Source organism: Thunnus maccoyii, chromosome 22 (assembly GCF_910596095.1).
Source record: "Thunnus maccoyii chromosome 22, fThuMac1.1, whole genome shotgun sequence".
NCBI classification, from domain to species: domain Eukaryota; kingdom Metazoa; phylum Chordata; class Actinopteri; order Scombriformes; family Scombridae; genus Thunnus; species Thunnus maccoyii.
In genome coordinates, this window is record NC_056554.1 from 22,338,811 (window position 1) to 22,359,694 (window position 20,884).

At 37.8% G+C, this 20,884-nt stretch overlaps 5 protein-coding genes across 11 annotated transcripts in view; 1 reads left to right on the forward strand and 4 right to left on the reverse strand.

The window, feature by feature from the left end:
* The window catches only part of LOC121889578 (SH3 domain-containing protein 19-like), a 71,777-nt gene that overhangs the window by 40,320 nt on the left and 10,573 nt on the right, over window positions 1–20,884 (forward strand). The window lies entirely within an intron of this gene.
* LOC121889624 (tripartite motif-containing protein 16-like) lies at window positions 16–9,522 on the reverse strand. The gene is made up of 2 exons (XM_042401730.1): window positions 6,509–9,522; window positions 16–1,006 (listed from the first exon to the last, which is right to left on the reverse strand). Exon 1 carries the CDS (start codon window positions 8,506–8,508, stop codon window positions 6,886–6,888), a length of 1,623 nt encoding a protein of 540 aa, XP_042257664.1. The 5' UTR covers window positions 8,509–9,522; the 3' UTR covers window positions 16–1,006; window positions 6,509–6,885.
* LOC121889623 (tripartite motif-containing protein 16-like) lies at window positions 999–3,308 on the reverse strand. The gene has a single exon (XM_042401729.1). The coding sequence runs from the start codon at window positions 3,261–3,263 to the stop codon at window positions 1,641–1,643; it is 1,623 nt and encodes a 540-aa protein (XP_042257663.1). The 5' UTR covers window positions 3,264–3,308; the 3' UTR covers window positions 999–1,640.
* On the reverse strand, window positions 9,590–14,702 carry LOC121889625 (E3 ubiquitin/ISG15 ligase TRIM25-like). Its single transcript, XM_042401732.1, has one exon. It carries the CDS (start codon window positions 14,221–14,223, stop codon window positions 12,604–12,606), a length of 1,620 nt encoding a protein of 539 aa, XP_042257666.1. The 5' UTR covers window positions 14,224–14,702; the 3' UTR covers window positions 9,590–12,603.
* On the reverse strand, window positions 14,695–19,129 carry LOC121889673 (tripartite motif-containing protein 16-like). The gene has a single exon (XM_042401832.1). The coding sequence runs from the start codon at window positions 18,139–18,141 to the stop codon at window positions 17,119–17,121; it is 1,023 nt and encodes a 340-aa protein (XP_042257766.1). The 5' UTR covers window positions 18,142–19,129; the 3' UTR covers window positions 14,695–17,118.

The window sequence follows — 20,884 nt, forward strand, 5'->3', positions numbered from 1 at the left end:
AACTTTGAGACATTTCAATAATTCTTACAATTTTTACTTTCTTTCTTACATTTTTTAAATTAATTGCTCAGTTTTACTGGAAGTTTTTGTACATCTGACATGAGACATGTTGAGCAGGTGAGTTAACTGTTTAAACTCAAATCTCCAGTAACTCGGATTGTCTGGCAGCTGAACATTAATTCAACCACAAGATAAAACAGTAACATTTCCATTATAGACAGTGATGGAAATACTGACCAGTCTGGTTAGTAAAAATCCAGATATTCTACTATTTACATGAGCTCACACCAGAAGCTTCATTAGGAGCAGTGATTGTTTACCCTGAGACAGGACTCTCAGGCTGAACTTGTATCCCACCTCCTTCTCTGTGACAGACAGACCCTAAAATCCCTAAAAATGATGCTAACTCCTTAACCATTTATAAGCTAAACCCCAATAGAACCATTTGATTGGTGGACATTGTTGTGGGCAACCTGTCAGACACTGTTTAGGGCAAAGAAGTGCCCAATTTTCTGCAGTACACGTCCTTGAAAAAGTTAAAATGAAATATTTCCAGAAAACGCATATATGTTGATATACATATGATGACATGTAATCAAAACATACCTATTAGCAGTCTAGATACGATCATTAATATTTGGTCCTAAAATGATATTTCATAATATTTGATTTAAATTGTCACATATTGGAGTTTCTTGTGGTTAAAGTTGCAAAAATAACATGAGCCTCAGGTCCATTAAACTAACTTGGTAGTGTTGGTGTATTATAAATACACAAATTAATACACATTTACTAAATCTTGATTTACATTTTATTTTTTATATGTTAGATTACCTTTACAATGGCTGGATGATTAGAAGAATGAGACTGTTTGCACTCAGAAAGAAAAACCTCAGTCTGTAAATGTAAACAATCAATCAGGCACAGATTTATTAGATTGATTTATTGTTCATCATTCATCATTGATGAACAAGCACTGTATTTTGCACCAACACAATAGTTCCACCTACTAAATTAATAAACAGTAATTCAAATATATCAGGATTACTTTGTCAAATTGCATCAGAGGACTGGATGCTAATAAACAATTATCTTAGTTGTCACCTTAAAATTATTAAACAGAAATGCAGAGATTATAAAATGTGTATTCAATAAAACAATTACCATCATAAAAACCCTAAAAACAACTATCACATAATATTATTATTAACCAGATTTATCATTTATGAAAAATATATTTAATATGAAGAGCAGTAAAATTGAAACTCAAGTGATTCTTAGCCATTGTAAAAAATATAATACATTTACCTTAAGATACAGTATATTTCTATAGGATATATGGTATAAATCAAACTACTGGTTTAATCATGATAGTATTGCTTTCAATCACCAATGTAAACACCTTTCTCTGTCATAGTGAATGTTGTTTTTTGCTACTTAACACACAGCTGATGTTTTTTGATTTTTTTAAAGTCACTAAGACGATTGTCTACAATTTGTTGAGGTTTTTTTTTCAGACATTCTTCTTGAAATTTCTTTTATGAAAACCTCAGTCACAGCACTATAATGTCAAGGCTCCAGGATTGTGATAAGGAGTACGATGGTTAAGAATCAGGTGTAAACATTAACCATCCCTCTGTCTACTTGAACTCCCACAACTCGGCAGTGTCTCCATCAGACCAAAGACTAAGTCCAGCGTAGAGCGGCTGAGTGAATGTGGTCTGGACTCTGTGGAGGAGAGTCATTGTTTCAGAGACGCTGTAGAAAGACAGAATACCTGCACTGTGATCGAGGTACACTCCTATTCTTGAGGATTGAGGGCCTGAGATGGCAGCAGCAAAGATATTGTTATGTCTGAATGTGTATCCATTGTCACAACGTAAAACCCAAGACCTTTCGTTGTATCCAAATACATGTGCATTAAAGTCACCTGATCTACTAATACTCTTGTATGCGACTGCTATTTCAACACTCCTGCTCTTCTCCACCTCCCAGTAACAACGTCCCGTCCGACCATCTTTACTCAGGACCTGAGATACATGAATGAATCTGTCTTGATGTTGAGAATATGGTTTATTATCTCTCTTAAATGTTACCTTTCTGTTCCCATCTGATAAAACCAGAAAATTGTTTGCTGTGTTTGGATCCAGTGTGATCTGACGTGAATATTGTAAGAACTCAGCTCTGGTCTTCGGCTCTACTTGTTGCCATTTCTCACTAAGAATGATCTGCAGTTTATCTCTGACCACTGTCACAGCTGCCATTACATCCTTAAAGTACCACAGATGACTAATATTGGTTCTTGGAGAGACTGCAGATCCACAAACACCTGACAGCGAGGGATATTTTTGCAGAAACTGGGTGTGATCCTCTGTGCGTATGAGCTGCTTCAGCTCAGCGTCTTTCTTCTTGAGCTCCTTGATCTCCTGCTGCAGCTTCTCCTGAAGATCTTTGACCTGATTCACTTCAGTTTCCTGCTGAGATCTGATCTGCTGCTTCACATCTGAGCTTCTTTTCTGAATGTCACGGATCAACTCAGTGAAGATCTTCTCACTGTCCTCCACTGCTTTATCAGCAGAGCGATTGATAGCCTCCACCTCCTGTTGAAGCTCCTTCACATCTTTCTCTCTCTCCTGGATTCTCTGCTGGATATTTTGCTGACTTACGCTGAGCTCCTTCTGCTTCTCTGTCCTTTCTGCTGCAGCTGAGATTGTGTCGTGGCCTTTATGTTCATCCATGGAGCAAAGCATACAGATACACTGCTGATCAGTGCGGCAGAAAATCTTCATCACCTCATCATGACGAGAGCAGATGGTCTCCTGAAGTTTAACGGAAGCTTCAATCAGTTTATGTTTTTTAAAAGTAGGAGACTCATAGTGAGGCTGAAGGTGTTGCTCACAGTAGGAGGCCAGACAAACCACACAGGATTTTAGGGCTTTCAGCTTCCCCCCAGTACAGACATCACAGGCCACATCTTCAGGTCCAGCATAGCAATGATCAGCTGGAGCAGCTCCCAGTCCAGTCTTCTTCTCCTCCACTAACTCTGCTAACATGGTGTTTTTCACCAGGTCAGGCCTCGGTATGAAAGTCTTTCGGCACTGAGGACAGCTGTGGATCTTCTGATCTTCTCCATCCCAGAAGGTTTTAATACAGCTCATGCAGTAGTTGTGTCCACAAGGAATAGTCACCGGATCCTTCAGTAGATCCAGACAGATTGAACAACAGAATTTCACTCTGTCTGCTTGATTTCCTTGCTGCGCCATTTCACCTCTCAATGTTGGTTAAAGTCACATGAGTTTCACTTCCCTCATAGCAAAGGAACTACATAGCAAAAGCGTCACACAAAGCCAAACCTCTCTTTCCTTTTGCACATTGATCTGCTGTAAAGTGGCTCGTTGGCTCTTGCACTTTACAGCATATTGGTTACACCCATCTCTAAACTTATAGATCTGTGAAATCAGCAGGAACCAGGAAATATACAGTCAAAGTTCTCTGAGGAAAGGGAGGGGTTAGTAGTTGTGCTTCATTCCAAGTGAAGGAGCGGTTTGCACCTTGGCAGCATTTATGGCCCTCACTTACATATTTACAGTCAGTTTGAAGTGGCCCCACAATAGAACTTTATTATGTAGCTTTGGATATACAGGAAGGATGGTAGAAAGCAACAAGGGTGTCTGCATACTTTTAGCCATATAGTGTTCTCACAGTGACAATAAATGTCGCAGTTGAGTGAAGAAATCTCCAATTTTGGGGTTTTTCATACGTTTAGATCAGCTGAAAAAGGAAAGAAAGGACAGATTAAAGGTAGAAAAGAAGAAATGAAAGGGTGTAAGATGATATGAAACTTAATATGAATGACTTCAGGATTCTTTTTTACATTCATGTCTTACCATTAAAATGGTCCATTACATGACACACAATAATACGACAGAAATAACAACTTCTGGTGATAGACATTCATGTTCCAAAGAAAAACAAATCATTGCTGCAAACTACATATTGTGTGTATCAGAGGGAAAACATGTTTTACACAGAAAAACAAACAAAATAATCCAAAACAATATAAAAGCTACGTGTTGAAAACACTTTTTCTCAATGACTAGACTTTGTCCAAATACTCACACAGAGCAAAATTGTTTTCATAATTTCAACATCTTCCACAAGGAAGTCTCTTTTAACTTACTTCTGGAGTTATGATACAAAGGACAATAAAAAACAAAATGTATTTCATTTTTTACTTTATTTAACTCACATAACTGACAAAGCCAATCCTGTTCTTCAATATGAACATGACATCCTGGTAAGATATCACACAGAGATCTTCTCTTTTTAGGCTGATTAAATTTCACAGAATTCAACTAAAGTTTATTTAAGTACTGATTAAACCATATGTCCTGAATTTTGGCTTATTCCAAATCTCTATCACATTTTTCATATTGTCAATACTTATTGAACTCATTGTGTCTCATGTTGAAGGTAAAATCTGAATCTTCAGTGCAACCAGTAACTCTAGCCGTCAGATAAACTGGACTAAGAAGTTGAATATTTACATCTGGATTGTGGTGAAAGAAAAGTACAATTCGTTCCAAAATTCAAATACTTATAATTCCTACAGAATAGGTACAAGTTTAGGCTAGCAGCAATAGTAAACTCTTAATGTAACACTATGGGGAACACTGTATACATTTACAATGTTAGTTATCAATAACTCAAGATTTGGGTTATCTAAAATTGGTGAATGAATCTATTTTCACTACAGTGCACTTATATATAAGGTCAGCTTGATGTCTACTCCTGTGGCAGACTAGTTGTCTTGAATATAAAGGCATTTGGATAGTCTGAAGGTTTTAGATTCCAGAATTTTGGTAATGGGAAAATTATGCTGAAATTAATATGCACAATTATGAATAATTGCCAACAATACTCCGCCTCACACTGGGCACCATTTTGTTGGGCCTTGGTTCCAGGTTTGGCTATCAGCAATAATTAATGATCATCAAAGATAATTATTAATTATTAAAATCAATAGAAATTATTAACAGTAATTAATAATAACAGGGCACCACCCTGGAGTCAGGGAAAAAATCTACTTAGTTACTTTCCACCTCTGTAATTCAAGCAGGAAAAGCCTGAACCTTAGCTGTCACCTTAAAGTAATTGAACAGAAATGCAGAGATTCTAAAATTATGTATTATATTGTCAAACATTTTTCATCATAAAAACTGTCAAACAAGTATTGCATAATATTATTTACAAGATTTATCAAACATGAAAAATATGTTGAATAACAGAATTTAACTCTGTCTCCTTGATTTCCTCGCTGCGCCATTTCACCTTTCAATGATGGTTAATGTCTCAAGAGTTTCACTTTCCTCATAGCAAAGGAGCACTGCATAGCAAAAGCGTCACACAAAGCCAAACCTCAGTTTCTTTGTGCGCATTGATCTGCAGTAAAGTGGCTTGTTGGCTCTTGTGCTTCACAGCATGTTGGTTACACCCATCTCTAAACTCGTAGATCTGTGAAACAAGCAGGAACCAGGTCATATACAGTCAAAGTTCTCTGAGAAAAAGGGAGGGGTTAGTGGTTGTGCTTCAATCAAGGAAATAGAGCAGTTTGGCCGCGTTTATACCTTTTCTTTACATGTTTGTAGTTGTATTTTGTTCAGGTGTAATTTACAGGTTTACAGCGAATGTTGTCAGTTGATATGTTGTCCTCTGATCATTACCTGAGATAATCCAGCGATTATGTCTAATTATATGTCTGATTATCTGAGATTCCTCATCATTTTTTTTTATACTTTAAGAATCTCTGTTTTTGAGCCCTACTTTTGGCAGTAAAACATTCAGTCTGTCAGTGAGATTGCCGTCTATTTTAGAGTGTCCTGTTCTCTCAGTCTTTTCTTCATTCAAGGAAATGGAGCAGTTTCAACCTTAGCAGCATTTACAGAACTCATTTACATCTTGACAGACTGAACTTTAGCGGTGTGTTCAGCCATTCTGTAGACATTCACAATGGAGGTTTTCAATTTAAATATGGCTTCACTTATAATGATTCTCACTAGACAATCTATCAAGGGGACTCAAGTTGAACAGTGACCAAGTTTACATATGATAAATTAATTAAAACATACCTGTAAGCATTCTAGATACGATCATTAATATTTGGTCCTAAAATTATATTTCATAATATTTGATTTAAATTGTCACATGAGTTTCTTGTGGTTAAAGTTGCAAAAATAACATGAGCCTTAGGTCCATTAAACTAACTTGATAGTGTTGGTGAAACGAATACATAGGTACTAAATCTTGATTTACATTTTATTTCGTATATGTTAGATTACCTTTACAATGGCTGGATGATTACAAGAATGAGACTTCGCACTCAGAAAGAAAAACCTCAGTCTGTAAATGTAAACAATCAATCAGGCACAGATTTATTAGATTGATTTATTGTTCATCATTCATCATTGATGAACAAGCACTGTATTTTGCACCAACACAATAGTTCCACCTACTAAATTTATCCAACACAAACACCAAAATAATGCCAATATACAAACAGTAATTCAAATATATCAGGGTGACTTTGTCAAATTGCATCAGAGGACTGGATGTTAATCAACAATTATCTTAGTTGTCACCTTAAAATTATTAAACAGAAATGCAGAGATTATAAAACGATGTATTCAGTAAAACAATTATCATCATAAAAACCCTAAAAACAACAATCACATAATATTATTATTAACCACATTTATCATATTCAAACATTCCTTTTGAAATTCCTTTTATTAACACCAGTTACAGCACTAAAATATCAAGGCTCCAGGATTGTGATATGTAGTAAGGTGGTCATAAATCAGGTGTTAACATAAACCATCCCTCTGTCTACTTCAACTTACAAAACTCAGCAGTGTCTCCATTAGAATAAAGCCAAAGTCCAGCGTAGAGCGGCTGAGTGAATGTGGTCTGGACTCTGTGGAGGAGGGTCATTGTCTCAGAGACGCTGTAGAAAGACAGAATACCTGCACTGTGATCGAGGTACACCCCTATTCTTGAGGACCGAGGGCCTGAGATGGCAGCTGAGATATTTTTATGTATGAATGTGTATCCAGTGATACAATGTAAAACCCAAGACCTCTCATTGTATCCAAATACATATGTAATAAAGTCCCCTGATCTACTAATGCTCTTGTATGCGACTGCAACTGCAACTCTCCCGCTCCTCTCCACTTCCCAGTAACAACGTCCAGTCAGACCATCTTTACTCAGGACCTGAGATACATTATTGAATCTGTCTGGATGTTGAGAATATGGTTTATTTTTATCATTAAATGTTATCTTTCTGTTCCTGTCTGATAAAACCAGAAAATTGTTGGCTGTGTTAGGATCCAGTGTGATCTGACGTGAATATTGTAAGAACTCAACTCTGGTCTTTGGCTCTGGTTGTGGCCATTTCTCACTAAGAATGATCTGCAGTTTATCTCTGGCCGCTGTCACAGCTGCCATTACATCCTTAAAGTACCACAGGCGATTGATGTTGGTGCAAGGAGAGCCTGTAGATCCACAAACACCTGACAGCGAGGGATATTTGTGTAGAAACTTGGTGTGATCCTCTGTGCGTGAGAGCTTCTCCAGGTCAGCGTCTTTCCTCTTCAGCTCCTTGATCTCCTGCTGCAGCTTTTCCTGAAGATCTTTGACCTGATTCAGTTCAGTTTCCTGCTGAGATCTGATCAGCTGCTTCACATCTGAGCTTCTTTTCTGAATGTCACGGATCAACTCAGCGAAGATCTTCTCACTGTCCTCCACTGCTTTATCAGCAGAGCGATTGATAGCCTCCACCTCCTGTTGAAGCTCCTTCACATCTTCCTCTCTGTTCTGGACCCTCTGCTGGATTTTTTTCCGTCTTATGCCAAGCTCCTTCTGCTTCTCTGTCCTTTCTGCTGCAACTGAGATTGTGTCGTGGCCTTTATGTTCATCCATGGAGCAAAGCATACAGATACACTGCTGATCAGTGCGGCAGAAAATCTTCATCACATCATTGTGACGAGAGCAGATGGTCTCCTGAAGTTTAACAGAAGCTTCAACCAGTTTGTGTTTTTTAAAAGTAGGAGAATCATAATGAGGCTGAAGGTGTTGCTCACAATAAGAAGCCAGACAAACCAGACAGGATTTGAGGGCTTTCAGCTTTCTCCTAGTGCAAAAATCACAGGCCACATCTTCAGGTCCAGCATAGCAGTGATCAACTGGAGCAGCTCCCAGTCCAGTCTTCTTCTTCTCCTCCACTATCTCTGCTAACATGGTGTTTTTCACCAGGTCAGGCCTCGGTATGAAAGTCTTTCGGCACTGAGGACAGCTGTGAATTCTCTGATCTTTTCCATCCCAGAAGGTTTTAATACAGCCAATGCAGTAGTTGTGTCCACAGGGAATAGTCACCGGATCCTTCAGTAGATCCAGACAGATCGAACAACAGAATTTCATTCTGTCTGCTTGATTTCCTCGCTGCGCCATTTCACCTCTCAATTATGGTTAATATCCCATGAGTTTTATGAGCGTCACACAAAGCCAAACCTCTCTTTCCTTTTGCACACTCATCTGCTTTAAAGTGGCTCATTGGCTCTTGCTCTTCACAGCATTTTGGTTACACCCATCTCTAAACTTGTAAGTCTGTGAAATCAGCAGGAACCAGGAAGTATACAGTCAAAGTTCTCTGAGAAAAGGGAGGGGTTAGTAGTTGTGCTTCATTCCAAGTGAAGGAGCAGTTTGCACCTTGGCAGCATTTATGGTCCTCATCCACATATTTACAGTCAATTTGAACTGGCAGCGTTCTCTGCCCCACAATAAATATTTATTGCAGAGCTTTGGAAATACAGAAAGGATGGTAGAAATCAAAAAGCAACAACAAACAACAATATCATGTTAATAATACACCTATGATAATATTGTGTAAATAATCTTAAAATCCCTTAATGTTCTGTCGGTCTGTCCACGGGCCATCACGCTGTCAAGTAAACAACTATGCTGTGTTCACAACTCCTGTCTTTAAGTGGGTACTCATTCGACACATCTTTGGAAAGCTAAGATTCCTGTGATTCGATTGATCCAAAGGTCCAGTCGATCCAATATTTAGTCCAAAACACATTATTACATCAAAAAATATCCATGAGCGGGTGTTGCATTGTTTTAAATTAGCCAGCAGATGTCCTAATCTTCCAACATATTCTGGGTCATAACTCGCATTAGCATGTAAACATTTGCCACACGTTAGCGTATCAAAATGGCGGCTGCACTCTAACCTTTCGATTGACACCTCACTTGACCTAATAGGAACTTCCATGTCCGGTCCACAGCCTACAATAGCCAACGAGAGTCCGCGCTGAAAGTAGGTGCCTGCCCCTCTTCTTTCATGTAAAGACCGAGCCAATAGGAACAGAGTCTGCAGATGACTGGCGCTTCAGAATTCCAAAAATGACCATATGCTGCTTTATTGCTTTTTATAAAGCCACAACATGGAAATTGTGTAAATATAAATAGTTTGCTGTGATTTACTTGACTTTGACTCTTTTATATGCACAAAGTTTAGTTTCAACAGGGGAACAAAGCACTATAATGTGTTTATGCTTCAGTTACTCTGAAATAGGGGTTATTTGGTGTCTCCAAGTGGCCTGTTTTTGGAAGAACCCTAGACATACCCTTAGAAAAATGTGTAAAATATTCATTTTCTGTAGTATGTACAGTTATGTCACCGACTCTCTTTCCATCTCCCTACACTCGTATTTTGAGTGTATGTCATCTGCCAAAAAAGAGGCAAAACACACAATAAACAAATTCAAAGATGATTTGACTGATATATCGCGATAATATGGTTATCATGAATTCTTTTGGCCTCGATAATCGTGTTGTGAAAATCTGATATCATGACAGCCCTATGCTGAACTTTAATTAAGATTTTGAAATATTCAGTGTTTCTTGCTTAATTGTTTTAGTGATAACTTGAGGAGATTTAGATATAAGGAGCTTATAAGTACAACAGCTTAAAAAGGTCACTGAATTAAAAGATTTTAGTTGTCAAAGGTAAAAAGCTTTCTTTCTTTTTGTTTTGCTTTAACTGAGCCTTTCGCTCACCCACTGGAAAACACTTTTCTCTGTTATTGTAACTCTTGTTTTCTGTTACTTTACATGTGACTGATTTTGTTTCTTGCCCTCTTAAAAGTTACTAAGAAGATTGTCTACCATTTTGTGAGTTTTACATCATATGCTCTTCCTGAAATGAATTTTATGAACACCTAAGCTCCAATACTTAAACGTTAGGTGTAGGAACATCACATTTATTGATATAAAATCCTTATTTGATCAGGGGCACCACTTCCCCCAGTTTATTAGCTGTGCCGGGAAGAGAAACAGAAACACTGAAGACAACGACATGCTAATAAATACATATTTATTGAAATAAGATGGTTAACAAGTGAATAAATGAGGTATCAATGCAAACAGAAAAATGAGTGTTCAACCAGAATGAGTGCAATATGTTTTAAACTGTGTATTAGGAGTTATGAATAGCTGATGGTGAAACGTGAATGATAGCGTAATTACTGGAGAATTAGTTGAGGCAGAGGTCATTTCCCTAACCAACCTCTCTAAGAAATTAACTGGAGAGTTCAATTCAAATGACAACTCTTAATCTTAGAGGGAGGTGGAGGGCAGAAGTGTTGTTTAGCCGGAGTTCCCAACAAAGTTTCCCAGCGGAGTTCCGCTCGTGAATGTTGCGGGAGCCTTGAGACGAAGTGTTGTTTTGCAGTTTCTTCAGGTGATTTACTGAATCACCACATGGTTTAACCGTTAGATGAAGGAGACAAAATCTGATATGATTGTCTCTAGTAACACTGTTGAAGATGTCTTGACCCATGGAGAGCAAGTAATTTAATTTGAAATCTCCTGACTGACTATACTGACTTTCTCTTTCTCAAAATAATGTCGCCGGCCGAAACGAAACTATACTTCAAGATATTAAGTGTGAAAGAATTTCAACATAAAGTTTGTTTCACTGAAGTTACAATACTGCACGTAGCTTAAAAGAAAAGAAAGTTAACTTAAGAGATCACATGATACGAAAGAAAAAAATACGGAGAAAGTTAAGATGGCAGAAGTCTTAAGAGATGCGACATGCGTCTCCTTGGACATACAAAAGGAAGAGAACATGGGCGCAGGCTGACACGCTATTTTATTCTGGCCTGTGGTAGGGGTGTGTTGTGGGTGGAGACGGATATTCTCCTGCGCTAAACAGAAAATCCTTTATCAGAGAGAAAACACGTGATCTCTCTGAGTTGATTACAAGAGATTAAAATTAAATTAAATTTTACACGTTTCACTATGATCATTCACATTTAAAAATGAATTGCATAGTTCAATATGTTACTCAGATGTTGAGAGACACGGATATATAATGTAATCACTATCACAATACCTGAGTTGGATCCTGTGATTAGGTTATACAATAAAATTAAAATGCAGTCTTTGTTGACTACACTTCTATTAACATGTTCTCAGTAATCAGTACAGCTTAATGAAAACATACTATAGTTATTTAACAAACTTGCTTCTAATGTTAACTTTATTCTATTTTATAACTAGTAAGGTTAGTTCTTCACTTATCAAGGTGATCCTTCATACACATCAAATTTCTACTAATTTATATAGAGTTTAATAGCAATTTAGTGGATATCAGAAAACATTATGCTGTATTTGCAGAAGCCTTTTCTTCAGTGTTCAAATTTATATAAAATTTGACCACTGGTCGGCACTGGTGGTACAGGTACTGTGTGATAATTTAATCTAAATATGTATATCTCAGCTATACCTTATCACAGAGAATTCAGAGTTAGACCATTTTGACCGGCATTACTTTGTGACTAATAAATTATAGGTTACAAGATGGTTATATACTTAGTAAACATTGAATCAAACTTCTGGCTTTAAGGAACACAGAAACTCAAGCCAAGCCTTTCCTTAATTTACCACATATGTCGGGCAAATGTCCTTATCTGAAGTCACAGCAGAGTGAAAAATAAAAAGGGTAGGATAAGCATGTTGATATGTGGATGTATGTGTGTGCATGGTTAAAAGGAGAGAATTTGATTGTCCCAACTCATCAAATCAAACTGAGGAGGTTAAATTGTGGTAAAACAGTCTCTTTTTATTTTTTTCCAGTGAAAAGTCCATTAATCCAGTGTTTCATGAGACTTGAGTTGATCACATGTAGCTGTTTTTAGTTTGTGTCATAAATTCCTCTTTCCCTGACACAGTTGGAGAGTCTTTGGAGGTAGAAGAAGGCAAAGATTGTCCTCTGAAGAGTCAAAACTGACACTTTAATGTGGAGAAAGGACTCTCAGTTTACCTTTGAAGGCATTTCAAAACTGAAGTTAAATATACATCCATATTCTTGAGGTTAGAGGTTATTGTTGATTTAGCCCAGACCTTCTTTGGGCTTTCACAGGAATTGGTAGAAAACAAAGGGGAGTTGTATTGGTTCCCCTACTCAGGGCTCCAGGATTGTGATATGTAGTACGATGGTCAAGAATCAGGTGTAAACATTAACCATCCCTCTGTCTACTTGAACTTACAAAACTCAGCAGTGTCTCCATTAGAATAAAGCCTAAGTCCGGCATAGAGCGGCTGAGTGAATGTGGTCTGGACTCTGTAGAGGAGAGTCATCGTTTCAGAGATGCTGTAGAAAGACAGAATACCTGCACTGTGATCGAGGTACACTCCTATTCTTGAGGATTGAGGGCCTGAGATGGCAGCTGAGATCTTATTATGTCTGAATGTGTATCCATTGTCACAACGTAAAGTCCAAGACCTCTCGTTGTATCCAAATACATGTGCGTTAAAGTCCCCTGATCTACTAATACTCTTGTATGCGACTGCTATTTCAACACCCCTCCTCCTCTCCACCTCCCAGTAACAACGTCCAGTCAGACCATCTTTACCCAGGACCTGAGATATACAAGTGAATCTGTCTGGATGTTGAGAATATGTTTTATTTTTAACATTATAGGTTACCTTTCTGTTCCCGTCTGATAAAACCAAAACATTGCTTGTTGTGTTTGGATCCACTGTGATCTGACGTGAATATTGTAAGAACTCAGCTCTGGTCTTCGGCTCTGCTTGTGGCCATTTCTCACTAAGAATGATCTGCAGTTTATCTCTGACTGCTGTCACAGCTGCCATCACATCCTTAAAGTACCACAGGCGATTGATGTTGGTGCAAGGAGAGCCTGTAGATCCACAAACATCTGGCAGCGAGGGATATTTTTGCAGAAACTGGGTGTGATCCTCTGTGCGTGAGAGCTTCTCCAGCTCAGTGTCTTTCTTCTTCAGCTCCTTGATCTCCTGCTGCAACTTCTCCTGAAGATCTTTGACCTGATTCAGTTCAGTTTCCTGCTGAGATCTGATCAGCTGCTTCACATCTGAGCTTCTTTTCTGAATGTCACGGATAAGCTCAGTGAAGATCTTCTCACTGTCCTCCACTGCTTTATCAGCAGAGCGATTGATAGCCTCCACCTCCTGTTGAAGCTCTTTCACATCTTCCTCTCTGTTCTGGACCCTCTGATGGATTTTTTTCTGTCTTATGCCAAGCTCCTTCTGCTTCTCTGTCCTTTCTGCTGCAACTGAGATTGTGTCGTGGCCTTTATGTTCATCCATGGAGCAGAGATAACAGATACACTGCTGATCAGTGTGGCAGAAAATCTTCATCACATCATCATGACGAGAGCAGATGGTCTCCTGAAGTTTAACAGAAGCTTCAACCAGTTTGTGTCTTTTAAATTCAGGAGAATCATAGTGAGGCTGAAGGTGTTGCTCACAGGAGGCCAGACAAACCACACAGGATTTGAGAGCTTTCAGCTTCCTCCCAGTACAGACATCACAGGCCACATCTTCAGGTCCAGCATAGCAATGATCAGCTGGAGCAGCTCCCAGTCCGGTCTTCTTCAGTTCCTCCATTAACTCTGCTAACATGGTGTTTTTCACCAGGTCAGGCCTCGGTATGAAAGTCTTTTGGCACTGAGGACAGCTGTGGTTTTTCTGATCTTCTCCATCCCAGAAGGTTTTAATACAGCTAATGCAGTAGTTGTGTCCACAGGGAATAGTCACCGGATCCTTCAGTAGATCCAGACAGATTGAACAACAGAATTTCATTCTGTCTGCTTGATTTCCTCGCTGTGCCATTTCACCTCTCAATGATGGTTAATGTCTCAAGAGCTTGACTTTCCTCATACAAAGGAGCTCTGCATAGCAAAAGCATCACAGAAAGCCAAACCTCAGTTTCTTTGTGCACATTGATCTGCAGTAAAGTGGCTCATTGGCTTTTGCACTTCACAGCATGTTGGTTACACCCATCTCTAAACTTGTAGATCTGTGATATCAGCAGAAACCAGGACGTATACAGTCAAAGTTCTCTGAGAGAAGGGAGGGGTTAGTAGCTGTGCTTCATTACAGGAGATGGAGCAGTTTGAATCATCAAGTGTAAGATGATAAACAATATGAATGAACTTAGGAATTTTTTTACATTCATGTCTTACCATTAAAATGGTCCATTACATGACACACAATAATACGACAGAAATAACAACTTCTGGTGATAGACATTCATGTTCCAAAGAAAAACAAATCATACATACTGTGTGTATCAGAGGCAAAACATGTTTTACACAGAAAAACAAAAAAATTATCCAAAACAATATAAAAGCTACGTGTTGAAAACATTTTTTCTAAATGACCAGACTTTGTCCAAATGCTCACACAGAGCAAAATTGTTTTCATAATTTCAACGTCTTCCATAAGAAAGTCATCTCATTTATCTTCTTTCTGGAGTTATGATACAAAGGACAATATAAAACAAAATGCTTTTCATTTTCTACTTTATTTAACTCACATAACTGACAAAGCAAATCCTGTTCCTCAATACAAACATGACATCCGGTTTCCAAATGTAATGGTAAGATATTACACAGAGATCTTCTCTTTTTAGGATGATTAAATTTAATAGAATTCGACTAAAGTTCACTAAAATCCTAATTAAACCATATGTCCTAAGTTTTGGCTTATTCCAAATCTCACTATCACATGTTTCATATTGTCAATACTAAACAAGCTCATTGTGCTGAAATTATGCTGAAACTAATATGCACAATTATGATAATTGCCAACAATACTCCGCCTCACACTGGGCACCATTTTGTTGGGCCTTGGTTACAGGTATGGCTAGCAATAATGAATGACTATCAAAGATAATTATTAATTATTAAAATCAAAAGAAATTATTAACAATAATTAATAATGATGGGCACCACCCTGGAGTCAGGGAAAAAGATCTACTTAGTTACTTTCCACCTCTGTAAGTCACACAGGAAAAGCCTGAAACTTAGCTGTCACCTTAAAATTATTGAACAGAAATGCAGAGATAATAAAATTATGTATTATATTCAGTCAAACAATTTTCATCATAAAAACCTTCAAACAACTATCACATAATATAAGTAATATTAATATTATTATTAATTAATTTCTTCTCTGAGAAAAGGAAGGGGTTAATAGTTGTGCTTCATTTCAGGAGATGGAGCAGTTTGCACCTTGGCAGCACTTATGGCCCTCATTCACATATTTGCGGTCAGTTTGAGCTGGCAGTGTTCTCTGCCCCACAATAAATATTTATTGTGGAGCTTTTAATATACAGGAAGTATGGTAGAGATTAACAAGGGTTTCTGCATACTTTTTGCCATATAGTATACTCAGAGACAATACTGCACTGTACTGTTCCCACATTTTGAAGTACCAAATAGCATTTACAGCCTGGAAGATAGGAGGATGTTACTTTCTGGTCGGTCATAAGTATGTTCCATTTTTTTCTGTGGAAAATGAATGCAGTACAAGACAGGAATAAAATACTAAATTGAGAAGTAACTCTTGGTGCATTCAAGGAACCTTTTGACATCTGTAATTCAAGAGTTAGCAGCTGAACTGCAACATTTTTAGTGCCACAAAACATCAAATTCACATCAAACTTTACGCAACGTTCATGTTTCTTATTTGTTTTCTGGATTTAATTCATTCTTCATTGATACAGCTCACATGGTGAATACACATCTACTAAATCGTGATTTATATTTTATTTTGTATATGTTAGATTGTCTTTACAAAGGCTGGATGATTACAAGAATGAGACTGGTCACACTCAAAAAAGAAAAAAACTGTCTGTAAATGTAAACAATAAGGCACAGATTTATTAGATTTATTTATTATTCATCAGAAACACTGATGAATAACACTGATGAACAACCACTGTATTTTACACCAACACAATGGTTCCACCTATGAAATTTATCCAACACAAACACCAAAATCATGCCATTATACAAACAGTAATTAAAAAAACATCAGGGTGACTTTGTCAAATTGCATCAGAGGACTGGATGTTAATAAACAATTGTTTTAGCTGTCACCTTAAAATTATTAAACAGAAATGCAGAGATTATAAAATGATGTATTCAGTAAAACAATTATCACAAAACCTTCAAACAACTATCGTATTATTATTAACCAGATTTATCAAACATGAAAAATATGAAGAGCAGCAAAATTGAAAGTCAAGTGATTGTTAGCCATGTGAAAAATGTAATACATTTTCATTGAGATATACATTATATATTTATACTGTATAGCTATATGGTGTAAATGAAACTACCGGTTTAATATTGATAGTATTGCTTTTGACCACCAATGTAAACACCTTTCTTTGTCATAGTAAGTCATTTTTTTTGCAACTTAGCACACACCTGATGTTGTTTTTTTGATTTTTAAAGTCACTAAAACGATTTTCTACCTTTTGGTGAGTTTGTATTTCAAACATTCTTCCTGTAATGAATTTTATGAACACCTCAGTTGCAGCACTAAAATGTCAATGTGATATGTAGTATGATGGTCATAAATCAGGTATAAACATTAACCATCCCTGTGTCTACTTGAACTCACACAACTCAGCAGTGTCTCCATTAAACCAAAGCATAAGTCCAGCGTAGAGTGGCTAAGTGAATGTGGTCTGGACTCTGTAGAGGAGAGTCATTGTCATTGTAGAAAGACAGAATACCTGCACTGTGATCGAGGTACACTCCTATTCTGAGGGCCTGAGATGGCAGCTGAGATCTTATTATGTCTGAACATGTATCCAGTGTAACAACGTAAGGTCCAAGACCTCTCGTTGTATCCAAATACATGTGCATTAAAGTCCCCTGATCTGCCAAAAGTCTTGTATGCCACTGCTATTTTAACATCCCCGCTCCTCTCTACCTCCCAGTAACAACGTCCAGTCAGACCATCTTTACTGAGGACCTGAGATATACAAGTGAATCTGTCTGCATGTTGAGAATATGGTTTATTTTTATCATTAAATGTTATCTTTCTGTTCCCATCTGATAAAACCAGAAAACTGTGTGCTGTGTTTGGATCCAGTGTGATCTGATGTGAATATTGTAAGAACTCAGCTCTGGTCTTCGGCTCTGCTTGTGGCCATTTCTCACTAAGAATGATCTGCAGTTTATCTCTGGCTGCTGTCACAGCTGCCATCACATCCTTAAAGTACCACAGATGATTAATGTTGGTTCTGGGAGAGCCTGCAGATCCACAAACACCTGACAGCGAGGGGTATTTTTGCAGAAACTGGGTGTGATCCTCTGTGCGTAAGAGCTTCTCGAGCTCAGCGTCTTTCTTCTTCAGCTCCTTGATCTCCTGCTGCAGCTCCTCCTGAAGATCTTTGACCTGATTCAGTTCAGTTTCCTGCTGAGATCTGATCAGCTGCTTCACATCTGAGCTTCTTTTCTGAATGTCATGGATCAACTCAGTGAAGATCTTCTCACTGTCCTCCACTGCTTTATCAGCAGAGCGATTGATAGCCTCCACCTCCTGTTGAAGCTCCTTCACATCTTCCTCTCTCTCCTGGATTCTCTGCTGGATATTTTGCCGACTTGCGCTGAGCTCCTTCTGCTTCTCTGTCCTTTCTGCTGCAACTGAGATAGTGTCGTGGCCTTTATGTTCATCCATGGAGCAAAGCATACAGATACACTGCTGATCAGTGCGGCAGAAAATCTTCATCACATCATTGTGTCATTAACTCTGCTAACATGGTGTTTTTCACCAGGTCAGGCCTCGGTATGAAAGTCTTTTGGCACTGAGGACAGCTGTGGTTTTTCTGATCTTCTCCATCCCAGAAGGTTTTAATACAGCTAATGCAGTAGTTGTGTCCACAGGGAATAGTCACCGGATCCTTCAGTAGATCCAGACAGATCGAACAACAGAATTTCATTCTGTCTGCTTGATTTCCTCGCTGCGCCATTTCACCTCTCAGTGATGGTTTAAGTCACATGAGTTTCACTTTCCTCATAGCAAAGGAGCTCTGCATAGCAAAAACGTCACACACAGCGAAACCTCTCTTTCCTTTTGCACATTGATCTGCAGTAAAGTGGCTTGTTGGCTCTTGCACTTTACAGCATGTTGGTTACACCCATCTCCAAACTTATAGATCTGTGAAATCAGCAGAAACCAGGACGTATACAGTCAAAGTTCTCTGAGGAAAGGGAGGGGTTAGTAGTTCTGCTTCATTACAGGAGATGGAGCAGTTTGAACCATGTCAGCATTCCTGACCCTCATTCACATATTTACAGTCAGTTTGAAGTGGCCCCACAATAGAACTTTATTATGTAGCTTTGGAAATACAGGAAGGATGGTAGAAAGCAACAAGGGTGTCTGCATGCTTTTTGCCATATAGTTTTCTCACAGTGACAATAAGTGTCACAGTTGAGTGAAGAAATATCCAATTTTGAGGTTTTTCATGCTTTTAGATCAGCTGAAGGAGGAAAGAAAGAAGGACAGATTCAACGAAGAAAAGAAGAAATGAAAGAGTGTAAGATGATATGAAACTTAATATGAATGACTTCAGGATTCTTTTTTACATTCATGTCACATTACATGACACAATAATACGACAGAAATAACAACTTCCGGTGATAGACATTCATGTTCCAAAGAAAAACAAATCATTGCTGCAAACTACATACTGTGTGTATTAGAAGGAAAACATGTTTTACACAGAAAAACAAATAAAATAACCCAAAACAATATAAAAGCTACGTGTTGAAAACATTTTTTCTTAATAACTAGACTTTGTCCAAATACTCACACAGAGCAAAAGTGTTTTCATAATTTCAACATCTTCCATAAGAAAGTCATCTCATTTAACTTCTTTCTGGAGTTATGATACAAAACAAAACGCATTTCATTTTCTACTTTATTTAACTCACATAACTGACAAAGCCAATCCTGTTCTTCAATATGAACATGACATCCTGGAAAGATATCACATAGAGATCTTCTCTTTTTATGCTGATTAAATTTCACAGAATTCAAAGTTTACTAAACTACTGATTAAATCATATGTAATAAGTTTTGGCTTATTCCAAATCTCATTATCCCATTTTTCATGTTGCCAATACTAAATGAGCTCATTGTGTCTCATGTTGAATGTAAAATCTGAATCTTCGGTACAGCCAGTAACTCCAGCCGTCAGATAAACTGGACTAAGAAGTCGAATATTTACATCTGAATTCATCCCAAATTTCCACTACTCTGGTAATGTGTAATTACCTAAAAATGGTGCTTGAGTAAATCTACTTAGTTACTTTCCATCTCCGTAATTGACATAGAAAAAGCCTGAAACTTGACCTTTGTCCAAACACCTGTGCTGCTGCTGTAAAGGTCAAAAATCACTTTATAACTGTTTCAATACAACAATAACTCAGACAGAGCAGGTTAACGTGATGCCACTGCATTAGTTTTATTTTCACAGTTGAATGCATCTTTTCTCAATACAAATCAGGGTTTTTCGTTATCGCCGAATGCCTGCACCCTGATCCCAACAAACATACATGTTTCATATCAACACACGTCACATTACAGATCATTGTTAGCATTAAAACATGTCTACAACATGTCCTGAAAACACTGTTGTTCTCACTTCTCCTTCCACTTTAACCCAGGACTAGTTTTCCTAAAAGGATCTCGCAGAGCGAAACACTCAGATGTCAAACAGCCGAGTTACTCAGATTCTTACAATTTCAAGCAACAGTTTTGGGAAATTTTGAAGTACAGAGCTCATCAGTATCGAGGTTGACGAGCTGTAAAGAAATAACACTTTTACGCTGCAATTATAAAATATTTGTTTAAGGTTCGGGAGTTCAAATTAAACATTAATCTGGTCCTTCCAGAAATTGGATTGTCTTCAAAATAATACATTTAAGAAGCTTTATACTGAGAAGATCATGTTACTAAACCCATTATGAAGTGATTCAACATGAATCCTGCAGCTGTTTGATATGTTTCAGCTGATTGACCTCAAACCCAAAGACTCCTTTTAGGAAAACCAGTCCAGTTTGTTTCAATATCCTAATTTGTCTACAGCACTTAATAAAAAAAAAATCTGTTCCTGTCTAAAATGAGGCATGATGTGGAATGATCACACATATGTACACACACACTGCATTGGCTAAAAACACACACAAAGGGCCAAGTAACCACAGCCACCCAGGGTCAAACTACGCTGAAATCAAATCAGTTACTTGATGTGTTTGGACTCGGCTCAGCACACTGCAGATAAGATTGTCTCCAAAATGCTAAACTCTGCTCACCTGTGAAAGCTGCTTTAGTGTTAACACAGTTTGAGGGAATTGAAATGTTCATTCATTCGCTTCAACATTTCTGAAAGCTGTAAAAAAAACTCAATGATTGTATTTTCCGATAGACTTTTAACAGTAACACACATAAACGTTGATAATACTTACAA